At 39.5% G+C, this 18,136-nt stretch overlaps 1 protein-coding gene across 1 annotated transcript in view; it reads right to left on the bottom strand.

Annotated features, from left to right (window-relative positions):
* The window catches only part of LOC121871499 (probable G-protein coupled receptor B0563.6), a 31,284-nt gene extending 14,631 nt beyond the window's left edge, over positions 1 to 16,653 (bottom strand). The window contains exon 1 of the mRNA XM_042373887.1: positions 15,340 to 16,653. Coding sequence (XP_042229821.1) covers positions 15,340 to 15,434 — 95 coding nt within the window. The 5' untranslated portion in view covers positions 15,435 to 16,653. The remainder of the gene's footprint in view (positions 1 to 15,339) is intronic.
* Positions 16,654 to 18,136: the final 1,483 nt, after the last annotated feature.

Here is an 18,136-nt window from a genome sequence, read left to right as displayed (position 1 = left end):
TTCTCAAGCGCTTTCGTGTAATTCACATCTTCAGGGGTGAGTACAGACTAAAGAGAAATACAAACCAAGGTGTATATATATAGAGGAGGGTGAGAACAGGTCCACAATGGTCAGGTATTAGGTAATGACCCTACTAATCTTTAAATAGCACACAAAGGTTGGTGGCCAGGTCAGAGGGTAAGGTGACCCGATCTTCTCACCTGGTTACAAATCTTCTTAATTACAAAATTGTCCAGTTTGTACATGCCATTACTCTGATTCATGTCGAATGCTTCGGTATGTTTAATGAGACTAGATTCTATGATGTTCCTACTGTCAATTGAATTACAAGGTAATATTGAGGAGGCATTATCCCAGTCAATGCAATGCTTGTTATCCCTCAATATTACCTTGTAATTCAATTGATAGTAGGAACATCATAGAATATATTGCCTGCGTTAATGTCTTCACCGCCCTGGGAAAACAATAGTACATTAGATTTTTTATCTACTTGTCATAAGAGTTCAATATGCAGTTGAGAGATGGTTTAGAAGGTGTCACTCTAACTCTGTGTGTATAATATGTACTGGATAAGTTTGTAGGAAGCTAAACACAACGCTGGATACAAATGACTGTATTGATCCCTTATGTTTTGTTATGAATTAGTTAATGCAGTAGGACGCTTAACACACTGGTGCAATATATTCTTAGTCCTACTATACTGAAAAAAAATCATTCTACCTGAATACACAAAGGATATGAATGTGAACAAATAAGAAAGGGAGGAAGTTAAATACAACAAAAAGAGATAACAGAATAAAAAAAGGGAAATCAGTAGATAATAACAGGAAGAGGGGATGGTCCACACACACACACTAGAACCCTTCCTCCCTTTTCTAGATTGTGGACGTGAGCGATGCTTTGCGGACCCCGCCTGTAAACAGGCTGGCGTCCTGCCCTGTCATAAATCACCCTCGTTTGTTCCTACCCATGAGAGCTCACAGTTCCCTTTCATTCTGAGGAACGATTAAAAGCTCTGGTTTGCGCTGGTTGTCGCCTGACGTTACAATTACAGGACGAACGAATCCTGCTTCAATATATTACGTCACGCGCGAAGTGTCATCTCAACTTATTTACTTTCAGTGGTGTGGAAGGACACTTTATAAACAAACCGACCCTATAGATATGACGAGTGTGGAAATTCTAGGCCCACATTTTATCAATTTTCCTCACGACTAAACACAAACTGGTCGACTAGAAACGACCAATTTTTTACAAAATAAAACAAGAGAAATGTAAAACACAAAGTGGATTTTTGAAAAGAAACATAACCCCTCCTTGGGTGAGGAGCTGAGATAACTAGTGTGGCGGTGTACTGCTGCAACCTTGCCTCGCTACTGGTGACCGTCAGACACTGTCCAACTCTCTTCCATGCTGGTATAAACGGAATGGAGGTTGGATCTGACATTTATGACTCTACCCAAGTACATAATCGTTTGTAATAATAAGTGTTGTAATGCCTTCAAAATAGACCTTGACAATACTATCAAGAACAATGGAGGGAGCCTACACAGGTCACTGACCTCCCCTCGCCATGGCCACCTCCAGGGCTACCTGGACCTGAGGACTCCACCCCCGGCTACCTGTACCTCACCGACATGTCGACGCACACACCATCACAATTACACTAAAAGGTGTGTCCTCAATGTTGTCAATGCCTATGTGACTCCCTCCACCCCTACTGTACCTGCCCCACCACACCATATCACTTCCACCCCCACTGTACTTCGCCACGCCTAGTACATTGGCAACCCTGAGCCTGGCCGCACTGTTTGTAAACTTTGTGGTCAACAGACTCTCACACCCTCTTTCACTACATCCTCATTTGCCCTATGACCTCCCCCTACAGGTCCCCAGCCGTTACCAACACCTCTCCCTCCCTGACCAGATATCCCTCCTCCTAGTGACAGGCCTGGCACTTGACAGTATTAGGGACCTGCCACACTTTGCCATAAACAGATAAATTGTACCGGGAATTTTCCCCCCCACACACTCATCATTCTGTTACTATATGTAATTTGCTGACAAAACCCATGACCCTTCAGGCCTTTTACGCCTTTAATGCATAAGTCATAAAGGCAAGCAAGAACTCCGCATGCTTCCCAGTTGGGCGCTGTAAACGCTTCTGCGCTTCACCTTGCACAGGATGTAAGGGGGTGCCCAATAAACTAGCCCCATCGTGGGCAATCTGTGAATCTCTAGAGTGGGTGGACATTACGTAAATAAATGGTAAAAGCTTCTTAATAATGTATATATCTCAAAAACTGTACTTCTTGAAATATTTATTTATTTTATATAAATGTGTTTATACCACTGTTTACTCAGAAACCAATACTGTATCTTCTAACTTCAAGAAATAACATGAAAATGTTTACATAATCTCATCAAAGGAATTTTCACAGATTAAACAAATATCTGATAATAATAACAATCACTATATTATATTATTCTGTTTAGTCCATTTAAGTCAATAAGCGTGTGAAATCACTTTAAGATATCCTAAATATAAACCATAATAAGTTCTCTAAGTACACAGTATTGGCATATTTTACATTCCGTAACCAATTCCTTGCAAAAACTAATACAAACTGCGGTGTGGTGTAGCATGTGATAATATATGCTTATCCTATAGCTTGTACCTTAACCCCTTTACTACGGGAACGAGACTTACTTTTTATATGGCTAACGCCAGACGATTTTATTCAGCTTAGAGGTGACACCGTATACAAGGAGTTAAACGGTTTGAAACCATCGTCTGCGAAACACACACACACACAACTGCACCAAAAGCCTTCCAATTATTATTGATGGTAAAATGAATATCATCCGTAAGTTTAGAACGTAATAAAGAATAACCAGTAGCTATGAATGTCCCTCTGTTAACGTTCAGAAATTGATCGCTGCGCCACAAAGTTCAATAAATTGAATTTTTCTTATAACTGGAGATGGAAGTACGAATATAACTCACCTAAACTTGGTAATTGTTAGTCTTTCCCCATACCCCCATATCGATGTGAGAAATTTTACCGAATCACACAAAAATACACTAGAAAAGCAATTTCTCATATCAAAGGAAAAGAACCAACCCAAACCTAGCCTAATCTAACCCAAACTAATTTAACCTAACCCAAACTAACCTAACCTAACCGTAATGGGGGGGGGGGAGGGGGGAACTAATATTAACCCTAAACTTTAACCAAAGATACGTCCATTGTGACACTGAAATTACACTGAGACTTCACTGTAACTATATACTGACACACGAGTTAGAAGGATAGAATTACCATAAAGAATCTTTGAGAATCCAAACTGGCGAATAAACTAAATGTTGCTCCCATAATGTTTATCGATCAGACCAAAGCATCCAGGCCAGTAGTATAACATAGACTCAGCAGTAACCAGGGTAGCACGTGTTCACCCACGTAAGTTGACGCACCCTACAGAGACTAAGGTGAGATAAAGACCTAACCCAAAGGAGGTCAATGTCACAAAGGGCACCAGAATTCTCACCGCCACGCGATTAGCTTAACCCGGCGTCATGACCTTGTTAATTCAAGGAACTGCTATCCACCCAGTACTTCTGTTACCTGACCAAACAGTCGGTCTTGACACACCCAGATTAGTGTTAATTAAGAGAGGTCATCTGCCGACTTGAGATCTCCAATATAAGGCCTGCAGTTCCTTTCACACGAGGATTCTTATAACCGTAAGGGGGCAAGCAACGAACGTCTCCAGTCCCGCTCGTCGTCTCATCGAAGAAGTCGTCACTAAGTGTAACGAGGTCTCAGTCCGGTCCATCGACGGTGTGCTACCCTCTCTTCCTGTTAAAGTAAGTGTGTAGACGGTAGTAGTGTGGTGATCCTGAACCTCCCAACGATCGACTTGTTAGAATCTAGATAATAGGAATATATAGTCTATTATATATTGTGTACGAACCTTCATTAACCCCCCCCCCCTGTTGAACTAGTAAAATAAAGCTGTAACACGCATTTGTGTTTTATATACTACACTTGTACTGAACCTGTGTTAATATATATTATCTTCACACTCTAGGTCACGCTACCTACTTTCCTCACTCTATAACTCTACCACTATAAACTCCTACCTTACCTCTTCATATGAGATTATACTCCACCAATTCTCTTAATGCAATGTTTCTCACCTATCTAATTCAATTAACAATTTCTCTCAGGTGAAAGTTCATAAAAATATATTTTTCGACTGACTTACAGACATGCCATGGCAAATTTCCATTCTATCGACAAAAAACACAAAATTGCGAGTGTCTAATTCAGTATACAGCACTTTTTCCCTCCTGTCTGAGCGAAAAGCGAAATACGTTCCTGATACCATGACTAAAAAAAAAAAAAAAACAGCTGTCAGGTAGGCTTACAGAGAAAACATGGCAGGTTTCCCGTCTGTCCGAATTGGTAAACATGACCTTTCCTGCCCAAGTTTGCAACCTGACAAGTGAGAGGTACAGGTTTACCGCGTAAACGAAAAGCCTAAATGAGTTTTGAAGAGTGAACTTTAATCAGTGTGAACAAACGTAACTTTTCATCTCAAGTTGAAAGGTTTTTATTGCTTAAATGAATAACTATTGTTGAGATTTTACGCCAGCCAGTTCGCTATTTTGAATTATTCCTGAAAACTCATATAATTCGAAGTATAACATGTCTTATGTTATCCGGTATTGATGTACAGGGATCGTAGTGGGTGTTGTGTACGGCGGCAGGTCTTTCGCTTCCATCTTCACATTTCTGGGGTCATCGTCTTCAGCTCCTCCACCACACCAATCACGGGTCTCCCTCGCGGTTGCCTCCCTGCCAGCCTATCATCAGATACATTCTTTAGCAATAGAACCTCTCGTAATGGTGCAATTAATCTTACTTGATGGAGCACAATGGACAATAACACTCCTGCATGTCTTTACGTCCAATTCATGTTCTTCGAGTTCCCTTCATCAGTTTTTCCTTCCGTCTAGCCTAGCTCTTCGTTCTTGTTCATGTCTTCCAGTTTACTTTCTCTATTCTTCTCCACACAAGTCTTGAAAACATCCTACTAATTACCTGTACTTGTATCTGTTCACAAAGACCGTATTACTGCCCTTTTTACACTCACAAATAGCTCTCCCTTCACCTTACTCATTCTGGTCTGGTTTTCCACTCCTCCACATCCTCCATCCCAGAACCATAAAATCTGATAACTAGCATATTGAGTCAAACAGTCGAGATTTTGAACTCTTATGCTATGTCTTTAAGTCAATCGATTTACGAAGTTTAACCGGACAGTTTCTTCACCGAGTAGTCAGGCGGCAAACCTCCTAACTCTGGTACTATACCATCTTGTGGGTTGATACAGACGCTGAGTTATTGACGTCAGAGTCACTTGTTGCCCCCACAGAAAAATGCCGGAGAATGTCATTCGTGGGACATTTGAATTTTACGGAAATATAAATTATTTTCCCCAATGAAAACACGTCGAATAAGTTATTGGTTTACTGAAATCGTTTTGCAAAACACTAATAATAAATGTACTTATTTTTTTCTGTTCCCCTCTACCCGTCCTTTGCAGATGTAAACAATAACAATAAACGTTCATAACAACTGGAGTAAAAAATGAGGAACTCACAACTTCATACTATACGATAATACTGACTCGATATTAGAGACGCATCTTTCCTGGACGTTAATAAACTATCTCCACTAATCCCTTCACTACAGGACGCCACTTTTAATGTTTATTTGCCTGACGTCAGACGATTTTATTCAGCAGAGAGATCCCTCGTACCCAAGGGGTCAATAGCCCTCTCTTATTGTATATAGGATATCCACACCAATTTACCCAGATATGCGACACCCAAAAGACAATACGAGCCTCTTTATCACTCTGAACCCAGTAGTTTTAAGGCATCTTTACTTACCATCACGTAATTAATTTGTATTTAGCTGTATGCAGGACACGAGCTATAGGCACCCAAACGCTGGAGCCTTAAGCGATTACCAATCAACCCACGGTGTCAGACACGAGGGCCTAGCGTCACGTATCACAGCTTATGATAGAGGTATAAGTGTAACTCTCCTTATGACGCTTAATCGAATTTCCGAAAAATTATCTAATATTGAAATAAGTGTCCGTTTGATCGATTTTGCGAAGAAACTGAAATATATCGAGATAATGATGCGTTTAATTGAATTTCCGAAAAAAAAATTATATATTGAAATTATCCTTATGATATTATTTTCCCTAAAGCCCACCACATGAGCAAGTGTAGGTGTTCTACAGGTCACCAGCAGGAGGTCAAGGAGTCACTCACACACTGCTGAACGTGAATGAGTGGCTGTAAATGCGAGTTTTCCTCTCATTAAACCTCGTATTTGATGGGATGCCACAAGAACAGGTCCCAATCTGACTAGGAACACACTAACGTCCAAGTATCCCTTCTCAGTGGCTTGGAGGGGGGGGGGACCTGTATATTATCGTCCTAACATGGGTTATATAATATCATCCAGTTCTTTAATTATTTTGTCGTGTCTTGTAGTGTCATTTCCTTAACCAAGCTGAAGGGCAAGTGTATATGTGGGGTAAGGTGCTAAAGGGCAAGTGGATATGTGGAAATGTGGACAAGTGGAAATGTGAGAAAATGGATAAGGGTCAAGTACAGAAAGCTTTCCTCGGAGGTAAAAATAGCCTTGGAGGTTGATGAGGCCACTCTTAACCACCTTGGTGTTAACTGGTCCCTCAACAACAGACAACCCCCCACCCCAGCCTGTGACACCTGCCACTCATCCTCACGTGACTGCTTAGAATATCCCACCTCTCTTGTTTACGTAGGACCGGGGAAAGTCAATATGGCCGGTGTATGACGTCGTCTGGTGGCCAAGGGGTCGTTAACTGGCACATCTCGGCGAGTGCAACGTGAGAGGACTTCTCGCAAGGCTGACCATCCGTTCAGTAATTGACGTGGCGAAGAGGGTCATAAATCATAGCTTTCCTCACTCTAGTTCATCTCTTCAGCAGGGGGTCTTCTTATTTCTCCCGGTGTCGCTCTCCCTAAGGTGTGATGTATAGTGGCTGAGGGATACCGTACGTCTTGCTATATGGCGCCGCACGACACTTTTACGATATGCAGTACGACACTTTACGGTTCTGTAGTTTTGTGTATCCTTATCGTGACGCTGACCACTGATGTTTGTTAGTTAGTGTTAATATATACATCCAGTGTGATACACCCTCACTTCAGGTACTATTTTTAAGAAGGTTTTACTAGAGATGAGAACTTAAGGAAAAAACCGAACGTAACGTAACCTAACCTAACCTAACTCCTAGGTAACGTGAGAAATGTATAAATTTTCATACCCTTTTTTTTTTACATTTGCGAAAGGATTATATGATAAACAAAGGATGATTTTGTGGCGGCCATCTTGGGCTTGGTGGCAACACTATTGAAAAACACGGCGTGGAGACCTAATAGAAGTTTTAAGATTATTGTTTATTATATAACTAAAGAAGAATGGGTGTTAAAAACTTTTAACGGGACTCATACATAAAAAAATCATGAAACATTCCAAAATATACTAATGAATTGACAGCCATTTTTAAATCCAAAATGGCGGGTAAAAAGTCATAGAAAAAGTAGAAACCATTTATATCGTCATCTACAGATCAAAACAATGTGGCTGACTCCACTCAGGAGCCTATTCACAACTGGGTGGATTGTAGATGCCTCATGCACAAGCCAGTGACCCCCAGGACAAATGGTGAACACTATACAGTAACCACTCGGCCACCGCACTTCTTACGATACAAACATAACAGTGGGAACGCTATGAAATGTGTTGAGACTAACGTTACCACGTATGGTTTCTTATCTCGATATAAAGTGAAAAATTTGTCGCTGGTGGTGGTGTGGTGGAGGGACACAGTGGACGTGGAGGAAGGTCTGCCATGATCCAGCTCACTGATCAGATTATCCCATCTACCGGCCATAAGCCGCAGTGCCTCCTTTGCCTCCACTAACACAGGTCGTTTCTGGTGGCGGTGAACCATTTTGTCTCTCAGTTCATGACGTTGGTGATGATGTTACTTGTGTGATAATTTCCTCTTGTTCTGTTACGAATGTGTATCAACACACATAAATTCCTGCTGTATAACATATAACAAAGAACATTCGGTATTATGAGTGAACATTAACAATTATCCTACATTAAGTGAGCCAACATAGTAAAGAACAACTTTATTATATGTAAATAAACACCGATGGCTTCCTACAGTACTTGTGGGTACCTGTCACCAAACAACTCAGAGTAATATGTTCCTCTTGCGTTTCATATATATATATATATATATATATATATATATATATATATATATATATATATATATATATATATATATATATATATATATATATATATATATATATGTGTGTGTGTACTTCATAGCAAGACGAGGAAACATTTAATTTTCACTTCAGATTCAAAATAAATGCCCGTAGTTGGTGTGTTTATAGGGTTTTTCTCATCTAGTCGGGCATGATTCACTGATGACTGTGACTGCTTTGACTCCCTGAAGCCTCCCCAACTGATCCAACCCAAATTCACCCTGGAGACCACAGTTGATCTTCACGCAGGAACACTTTTATATAGAATACGGGTGATAAAGGTAGGGACAAGTGGTTATTTATCTCCGACATGTCCCATATTCTCAAAAGTTCGTACACTAAGTTTTCCCCTAACTGGAGATGTAGGAACACATTGGAGTGACTCACCGAAGCTAAGATACAAACCAGATATCTCAAATGTTTTCGAAATCTTACTTGGGTTTCTATAACGTTAAAATGGTTATTTTCGTATCCATTATTTTGGTGAACCGGACGTCTTGATCACTGTACCCACTCCCCTTACATAGCTTTATCTTGTTTTTACTAACAATTACGTTCGTTCTTCCTATATGATACACCTTATTGTTTTGTTCAATCCATTATTATTATTATACGTGCAACAACTTTTTTACTGTCCACTCCCTTGCATCCAGAGTGATAACAATAATAGTACTGATGATAAAATAATAAATGATGATAATAAAATACTACAACTACTACTACTACTACTGCTACTTATATTTTTCATCCCGTTTTGAGGTATTTTGTTCACCCAAGAGAGAAGCGAACAATATTCCTCTTCTTCTGGGAATGGAGAGAAGAAATAATAGTCAATGGTAACTTCAGTCAACCATGTCATAGTCATGAGCGAGGAAGAGGAGGAAAGGTGAGGAATAGCAGGGGTGGGGAGGGAGGAGGGCCGGGAGAGAGATCACGTTTACTCTGTGACCCCCAACAGCGTCCCTCTGTTGATCAAGGTGGAGCGTCTCTCAAAATTACTCCCTATACACTGTATACTTCTTCCCCTCCAGTGTGTGACACTATACCAAACATCGCCGAGGTGTTCTCTGGGATCTCCGGTCTGGTCCTGAAACAAACGCTGAACATATGAAGGTCGTAACTAAGTAAAGAACAACAGACCAACCACCTGAACGGCTAGTTTTGCTGACCGGGGGAGAAATCATAAATACGGCTATGTTAAGACCTTATATAAGTATACCCTTAAGCTGTAACACACACGTTGGTCTGGTCACATATTATTTATTTGTGCGCGCGAACACACACACGTAAACACACACACACACACCAAGCGCTTAGGATTAGGACATTATTCAGACCTTGAGAGAGCACTCCTATTGTACTCCGTGCAGGTGAGAATTAAGCGGTAAATCACTGATGATTAATATCTACAACTAAGTGACGAGGCTAACACTGCGGTGGTTCACGCTGATGATGGTCAACGTTGCATGCTACAAACAAGTTGACAGTTGGAGTGGTGGGCGATGACCCCGGTGACCTATACTATGATCACCAGTGTTTGACGTCACAATGACAGGAGAAAAGCAGAATTAACTCAGAGTTAGTATAAGCTACGTTTGCGTGATCTAGTAAACAAAATATTATTTCCGTCAGTCAGTTACTTAATCACTCAGTGTTCATAAAGACTAATTTTATGCCCGGCGTCAGCAGGTTGGGGGTCAAGTGCAGGCTAAGGAATTCTAAATATGTTTCACGATGTTCTGGAGGAATTTACTGTGGTGTCCAGCAAGTCGTTAATGGCCCGATATTGTAACGTTATCCTCTGCTATATGAAGTGGATAAAGTTGCATGGAAACGTAATAGTGATAAGGTTTAAAATGCCAGTAACTAACAACGGGATGTTAACCTCTAGTTCCGAGTGATTAATGTTCCCGTACCGTAACTTCATCCTTCGCCAACAATTCCTCTGTTTTTATTCTTTACATTTAGTTTATCAATGAGTGAAAATTCCTCAAACATGTAGATATTGTAGAACATTAAAGCTATGGCTGAAAGGTGATAAAAGATACTACTGTATAGTTTTAAAGTGTATAACATTCATTGATCACCCCCCCACCCCTTGGGCTCACTAAAATTTAAGAGTCCTATAAACGGCATTTTATTATATATATATTTTAAATGAACGAGAACAAGATAAATAATAAAAATAACTTGTAAATGAAACAAATCGCACACCCTGGCCCGCGTAACTGCCTGCCTCGCCAAGTCAAACATAAAGAGGTGCTCGCTCCTTGTAACTTGATCAACCATCCTTTGCTTAATGTGGCAATATGTCTTTCTCACATTATATATCAGTCCACTATCAGTTTCACCTGAGACAACTTCTGGATTCCTTTCCATCTGATCTCAATTTTCAGTCACCTGCCATCACACCGAAACCACTGAACAAATCTTTATCAAACTTGTCATAAATTCAGAGGATAGGAAAAAACTAGATCCACACTATTGTAAATGACTTCTGATTAGATGAATAAATAGATAAGAGGAGGATAGCCATGTATTGGACGACTGGCTTAATAAAGAAGAATATAATGTGTGATATAAGCCCATTTTCTTTACTTACAAGACTGGAGTGTTACAGTTACCTCCACTTGTTAGAATATTATCAAGGCAGATGAAAAGTTTCATTTTTGTGGTTCTATGTTGTTATTATTATTATTATTATTATTATTATTATTATTATTATTATTACAATGTTGTTATTGTTATCAATATTATTTCATTTTACTATTAATTATAAATTTTATTTACTGTGAATTATTACATTTTCGCCCCCCAGGCCCCAATGTGGGTCAGTGACCTGTGCCCGGGTGGGCTAATCCTCGTAAAAGAAAAAATAATAATAAAATAAAAAAAACGACTTCCGTTATTAGTATGTAGTATTTTTACTTTATCGTCAAAATGATTCAATATCGTAACTACGTGTGGTACAGAATAACGTTAACAAATCGGAACATTAACCAAACACGAGGAGGGTAACGTTCCGAAATCGTAAAATTAATCACGTTGTATAATCATCATGAAAATTAATTTTGAGTTTGCAATTAAATTTTTTAAATTCTTTATTTACCAGATTATTATTTCTTTATACTTAGGATTCAACAACTGTCGTCAGGGTATTTAGCAAATAAATGTAATTTTAACTTGGAGTGAAGGCGAATGTCCCTACACACTTTTGTATTATACTCCCCCTATAATACGTGATAAAGTAGCTTTGCCGTTGACACTGGAATAATAATAATAATAATAATAATACAGGGGAGTATTACTTTTCATTTCTGTACACACGGCAAATACCTGTAATTGTCAAGTTAAAATTTATACAATTAATGTATAACCATTTATCCACACATTCAATGTTTTACCTGCATAAAGTATTTTATCCCAGTAGTGGTAGTTTATGTACTGGACTCTTCTAGTTCCCACCCCAGTAATAATTATAACCAGTAATATTTGAAGATTTTAAATACTCTTATATTAAAAAGTAAATCAGCTGACGGCTAAACAAAGGGGACACTACAAAGGTACTCAAACTATCCAACCAGGAACTAACTCGTAACAATAGTTTTAAATTGGACAAATTTAGATTTAGGAACGAAACAGGTAAACATTGGTTTAGAAATAGAGTAGTGGACGAGTGAAACAAGTTATCAAACATCATCATTGACTCGAATATGCTGGATAGCTTCAAACATAGGTTTGATGGATATTTGAGCAATAGGGGTTGGGTGTAAATGGGACTGCCCAGTATGGGCCAATAGGCCCGCTGCAGTTTCCCCCATTCTTATGTTCTTATCTTAGATGCCAAATCTGAAAAAAGGCCAAAAAAGTTATAGAAGACTTTTTTAGGAAAATTTGACAATTAATCTTTTTATGGTAATTTTAGGGGGCTGAGTTCAAATTTCCCGGTTGCCGGGCCAAGAAAAACAACCCCTCCTTGACCCTTAAACTGGAATTTCAAGATGGTCGCACCCTAAAAGCATATTGTTGATAAATTTGGTTCCAGACGGGATACAACATTGACTTTGGTGTCTAAACAGTGTAGATCGGTCCAAATATCTAAATTTTAGCTTCGAAGGATGCCATTTCAAAGATGGCGGCCAATATGGCTACCAAACATTGATTTTATATACATGCATGCAGTATGATATACAGGTAGAATATAGTTAACTAGTCAAATATTAAACAATAATATGGACATCTCAATGTCCGTAAAAAGGCAGAGCTGTACAGACTATGAGATTATGATGAATGTGTGTTTTGCAAAGAATCCAAACATGAAAAATTAGTGAACAGTACTGAAAAGGGCTTAGGTAAAGTCTCGTTCAAGATTCTTCGGACACTGCTGGAGACAGCTGGCAACTCAAAGCCGTTTGTTTACTATTGTACGTAGTATAATATAATACGAGACAACAAAGCCAAACCATTAATTAAGCAACGGGGAACTAAGTAACCAATCACCGATAACCGTTTACAATCTTTCATAATTTTTACTACCTACTATAGTAAACAAACTGCCTTGAGTTGCCAGCTGTTTCCAGCAGTGTTTGAAGAATCTTGAACGAGACTGTACATTGCAAAAGATTCGACAAATTTTAAGATCCATCTAATAAATCTGCAATTGATAGATTTGGTGCCCATTTTCAGAACGCAGTTACAAATGCGTTATGTGGCACGAAATGTTAGGCAACATTCACAAGTAAAGAAAGCTTTGCCGTATTGAAAAGAAAGCAGTGATAAGGACACCCAAGCAAGCATTTTTACTCCCGTTATTTTACTGTGAAACTTTTTTTAATGTTTTGTTTGGAAGAATTTCAATACCCTAAGAGTACAAAAGCTAATCACTGGTCTTATAAAAAATAAACTATTGCATCTGAGCCCCTTACGGTACAACAGCTGGGGATGTAGTGTGAGGGTGGCCGCAAGGTCGGGTAACACAACACTACAAACAGGTCAGATTTCTCGTGCGATAAGCTGATACCCGAAGTAGGGTCACTGTACGTGTCAGTGCAGTACTTTAACCGCTGCCTGCCCGCCTACATTTTATATTAACCATCCAAACTTCGTGATCGTGACCACCAAAATTCCTGACGGTGATGCTTACTCAAGATTCACAGTGGTGGAATATTCCAACTCTTAGTGAGTGTCTTCCTAACCATGGGATTTATTCTCTGGTTTTGATGCGCTGACCACTGTTCATCACGAGCCACACAAAAAGGTAATGTCAACACTGCTTGAGATCACTTCACACGAGGCTTTAATTCTATTTCTACATCTTATGTTTTAAAAATCCGAAGACATTCAATTAAATAAATTCTTACAACCAAACTTAATCAGTATGAGTTTTGATAATAATTAAAGAGTGTATAAAAACGGCAAATATTGGGAGGCTCACACACACACACACACACTGTTCATAATTCACTTGCCTGCCATAACTACCACCGACATGAATTTATTTCGACCTGATAACATGGAATTATATTTTAAGGGAAATTATGAGTTAAGATTCATTAAACTTTTCGAAAGTTAAAAACCTGAAACAGAAACACCTTTGACACTAAATTAACGAGGATTTAAGGGAAAAGGGTAAATACTGTACATCAAATGCCTGTATACATAGCAATGGTTCGTTGTCTTTGGAATTTTCACAGATTTTATTTAATGTATAGATTAATAGAATACAATCACGCGGAGACCAAGAAAAACTGCACAATTTATTAAGTAACAGGCATGTTGGCCGTTGGCTCAGTGTCTCCGGCAATTTAGCTAATTGACCAAAACCATCACTGAACTATTATAGGTCTACTTTTAGCCGTAGCGAACCACTGAATAAAGACCAACCTGAGTATACTGTATATCGCTATATGGGTCCTGCCCTGCCTACTAACATCAACCACAGGTCAGTGTTTTGTTTATTCCCAGAAGCCCCCAAGACGTGCAGGACACAGTCATTAGTATAATTTAGACTGATCGTTCATTGCTCCTGCTGCGCTAGAAGCTTCTGCAAATTACACACACTAACTAAGTGTTCCGATAATTTTGTAAAAGAGGAAAAAATATTATATAGACACTTCAGATGTTATCAATGCACAAAATTGACAAAAAGCTGGTGTAGTGTAACATTAACACCAAGAAACATGAAAAAAGTCTTAAAACCGATGGAAAAGATACAGTACGAGTATATCAAAGAAGAAATATTACAGAACACATTGTTATTTATCTTTTATATGTTTAATTTATTGTTCCCGGCCGTTAGACGTGTACCCAAGTTTACCCGTTCAGAAAGTGAAGGCAGTCAATTGCACGTCCATACTACTTGTGTGCCGAAGGCTTAGTGAGCTGCGCACACTCTCCCTGTGATCTCCATTTCTCAACAAACAAGGAGGATGTAGTGTCATAAAGCCTAGTGTTGGTATACTTTGTCAGGGGGATGATTAGGTGTTTACATTATTCATAATGTCTTTATCTCCCTTAGGATCGCCTCTATACACTCTTGGGTGTACTCACTAGTTCATTAAGTCGGGCTACAAGATCCCAGCATTGTTACAGATAATAAGTTCACTGTTTCTAAAGAATTTCAGAGAAATCTTCAGCGTTTGTTAGTCGCAACGTTGTCACGCAAACTTCTGTACAGTATTTCACCCTTCTCAGTACACTGTCCTTGAAATTCATACTGTTGTGTGTGTAAACAAAGATAATTCAGAGTGTTCAGTATGGCGGTCAGCAACTATTATCATGGAAACGTAATGTAATAGCAACCTATCTACAGTATCACAATATGCAGGAACATGCAGAGAGAGAGAGAGAGAGAGAGAGAGAGAGAGAGAGAGAGAGAGAGAGAGAGAGAGAGAGCACCAATTTCTGAGGTGCCTAACCTGATCATTTTGCTGGGTATGTAGTTGGCTGACACGTAGTTGTTAGTGGGAGTGTGGGCAGGGGTAAGGGCGCCCTCACACCTGCACGCCCTCATCCTGCCTGCACGCCTCACACACACACCCACCAATCCCCCGCACGCCCACTGGCCCACCACTTCTCCACACGCCCATGCGGCTCAACTACGAACCCACCCACGCTTGCCTTTTCACGTCCACCTCATTTGGTAACGTGTGATGTTAACTCGAGATTGTTACTGACACATCTGCACCACTGCACAAACAAGACACACAAAGGCAGCACCAATAACACAATGGGAGTCACTGCGTCAGTATCGTCTCCAAATTGTAGATGGTTCTCACGAGGAGGGTACTAGGCTGTCCTGTAGTGGGGTAGGTTATCACATAGGTTCCCAGGATAAATTTTGCCGCAGCATGATTTTAGCTTATTTAGTCTCTGCTTTATTATTGTTCGCTGTTGTTTGCCTGTGATTACTGTTCTTTGGTGTTTCTTTTGTTATTATCGGTTACTGATTCTGATATATTTTCCTGCCAGACGATATGAATTTCAGCACATGTAGTCTCTTGTGTATTATTGTTTCCGGCAGTTTATCTTATCCTTTAATAGTGTGTACTTTAGTTTATACTGCCTCTTGGTGGTGCACATTATTCAAGGTGTTGCTCAAATAAATTATAACACAGACTGAGGAGCTGTTGATGCCGTGGCCTTCAACTATTAGGTAATAGGACACTCGCTTATAATTTATCGCCTAATACTGTTAAATACTAGTGTGTACTATTTCTGCTGTTAGTTCCTGACACCGAGACACAGGTTAAACGTGTTTTATTGGTTAAATCTTCGTTTTTCTTCTCTGAGTTTATTCATCAATCTCAATAAGACATTTCACAATTTTCAAAAGTGTGTTGCTTTAGCGGTTAGATTATAATATCTCAATTCACAAGTATAAATATAAACAAGTTAGCTTTAGTTTCAGGCGTTATTATTTCCTTCTTCCTCCACAGTTACACTTTACCACGCTCATGTTAACCTTATAAAATCCTTTTGAATTTATTTAGTAATGAATGTGATTATTTTAAGTATTATATTCTCAGTTTTCCTTTAGGGATGTGTAGGGATAACTGCATTAAGTTTTAGATTTAGGAAGCGTGAACTGCTAGGTGTAGAGATCAGAAACTCCGCTCACCCTGGCTCTGTCCAGGCCGTACTGCTCGCTCGTACCGCCACACACTCCCTCCCCCTGCTCCGCCCTCATACACACACACACACCTCCCTACGTCACTCCTCCCTGCCACCTCCCTACGGCACTTTACCCCCCACACCTCTCTACGTCACACAACCTCGCCCCACACCTCCCTACGTCATCCTGTCTTTTTGATGTCCAAACATCAAAATTTAATCGCACAGTAGACATATCATTGATGACCTTCGATTCATAACATGCTGCTCCAAATCTGGTGGCTTGAGAGACAACCTCTTTTATCTCAGCAACAATTTTCCCAAGTTTGTCAAGACGATGACCAGATTTCAGTGTCTGTATGGCGGTAACCTTGCCAATAACATAGAGATGAGCGACGGTGTCACATCCAGAAAGAGCGTGTGCTGCCATTATGTCATCAACAAGATCCCTGTGCTTTTCAACTGTGGCCTTGATATCAATGGTAGATCTTGAAGTACTATTCCCCTCCATGAATATCTTGCAGGTTAACTTCTGTGATGAGTAGTAGTGCATCAACACCACATGAGGCAAGAAACAACACCTGTTTTGCTATATTCACATCCGCTTCTTCGTGAAGCGTTTTCATGCCTGGTTTACACATGACATTACCCAACTGAATCTCCTTGGGTACTGAGTGTCGGCCAGTAGTGATGAGCTTTCTACCATTCTGTGGAAGAAGCTCGGCATTCTCCTGTAGATACTGACAGACAAGATCTATCAGTTTCACTTTATTCTCTTTGGCTGTTAGCACAACTTTCTGAGGGGATAGTTGTATGTTTAGGGTCAGCTGATGGCGCTGGTTTGCATTTTTTCCTGCTCTTGACATCCTCATTGCATCTTTGATAATGTTTGGGTAGTACCTGTCAAAGATGAGATATACATCAGTCTTCTGCAATATGTTGCTAATGTATGCAACCATGTTCTTGATGAAGTTCTCAACTGTACCCCTGGAAGGCCTTGAGATGATCTATAGTACAGCACATCCATCTACCACAGATACTTCAGTTTGTTCAACGAAAAGAGAAGAAAGTTCCACTCCTAACCTTTTCTTCAAGGTGGCCTTACTCTTCGCTGCCCGCATGTCACCATTGGCTTCAAATAAGAAAGGTGGCACTGGTGATAATTCATACTGAAGCACATCTTTGATACTGATGTCATGAACTTGCTGCAGACACAGTACTCTTGAAATGAAATCAATGCATCAGTTTGTTGAGTTACTATTGCCACAAACATAAAAATCAGTTAGCCAAAATATTAAATACATAATATCAAATATTTGCTAAATTATTATATAGGCTATAATAGAAGAAGAATATTAGTCTAATTTTAAATAATATCAGTTAGCAAAAATAATACCTTTATATGGTGATTTCAAGTTTAAAATAGAAAACAAGGTATATACGGCAGCTATTTTAGACGACATTTTAAATACGTCTTTATATTCCAGAAACAGATTTAAAATTACTTTTATTACACTCCTTGACCCTGAAAACGGAAAAAACAACAACAACCAAAATATAGTTGTTCTATGATGCTTAGGGGTTGAAATATCAAACTTTATA

The sequence above is a fragment of the Homarus americanus genome, unplaced genomic scaffold, assembly GCF_018991925.1.
Source record: "Homarus americanus isolate GMGI-L3 unplaced genomic scaffold, GMGI_Hamer_2.0 scaffold45698, whole genome shotgun sequence".
Lineage (NCBI taxonomy): Eukaryota > Metazoa > Arthropoda > Malacostraca > Decapoda > Nephropidae > Homarus > Homarus americanus.
The sequence above is the reverse complement of the archived record's forward strand: the minus strand, read 5'-3'. Positions and strand labels throughout refer to the sequence as shown.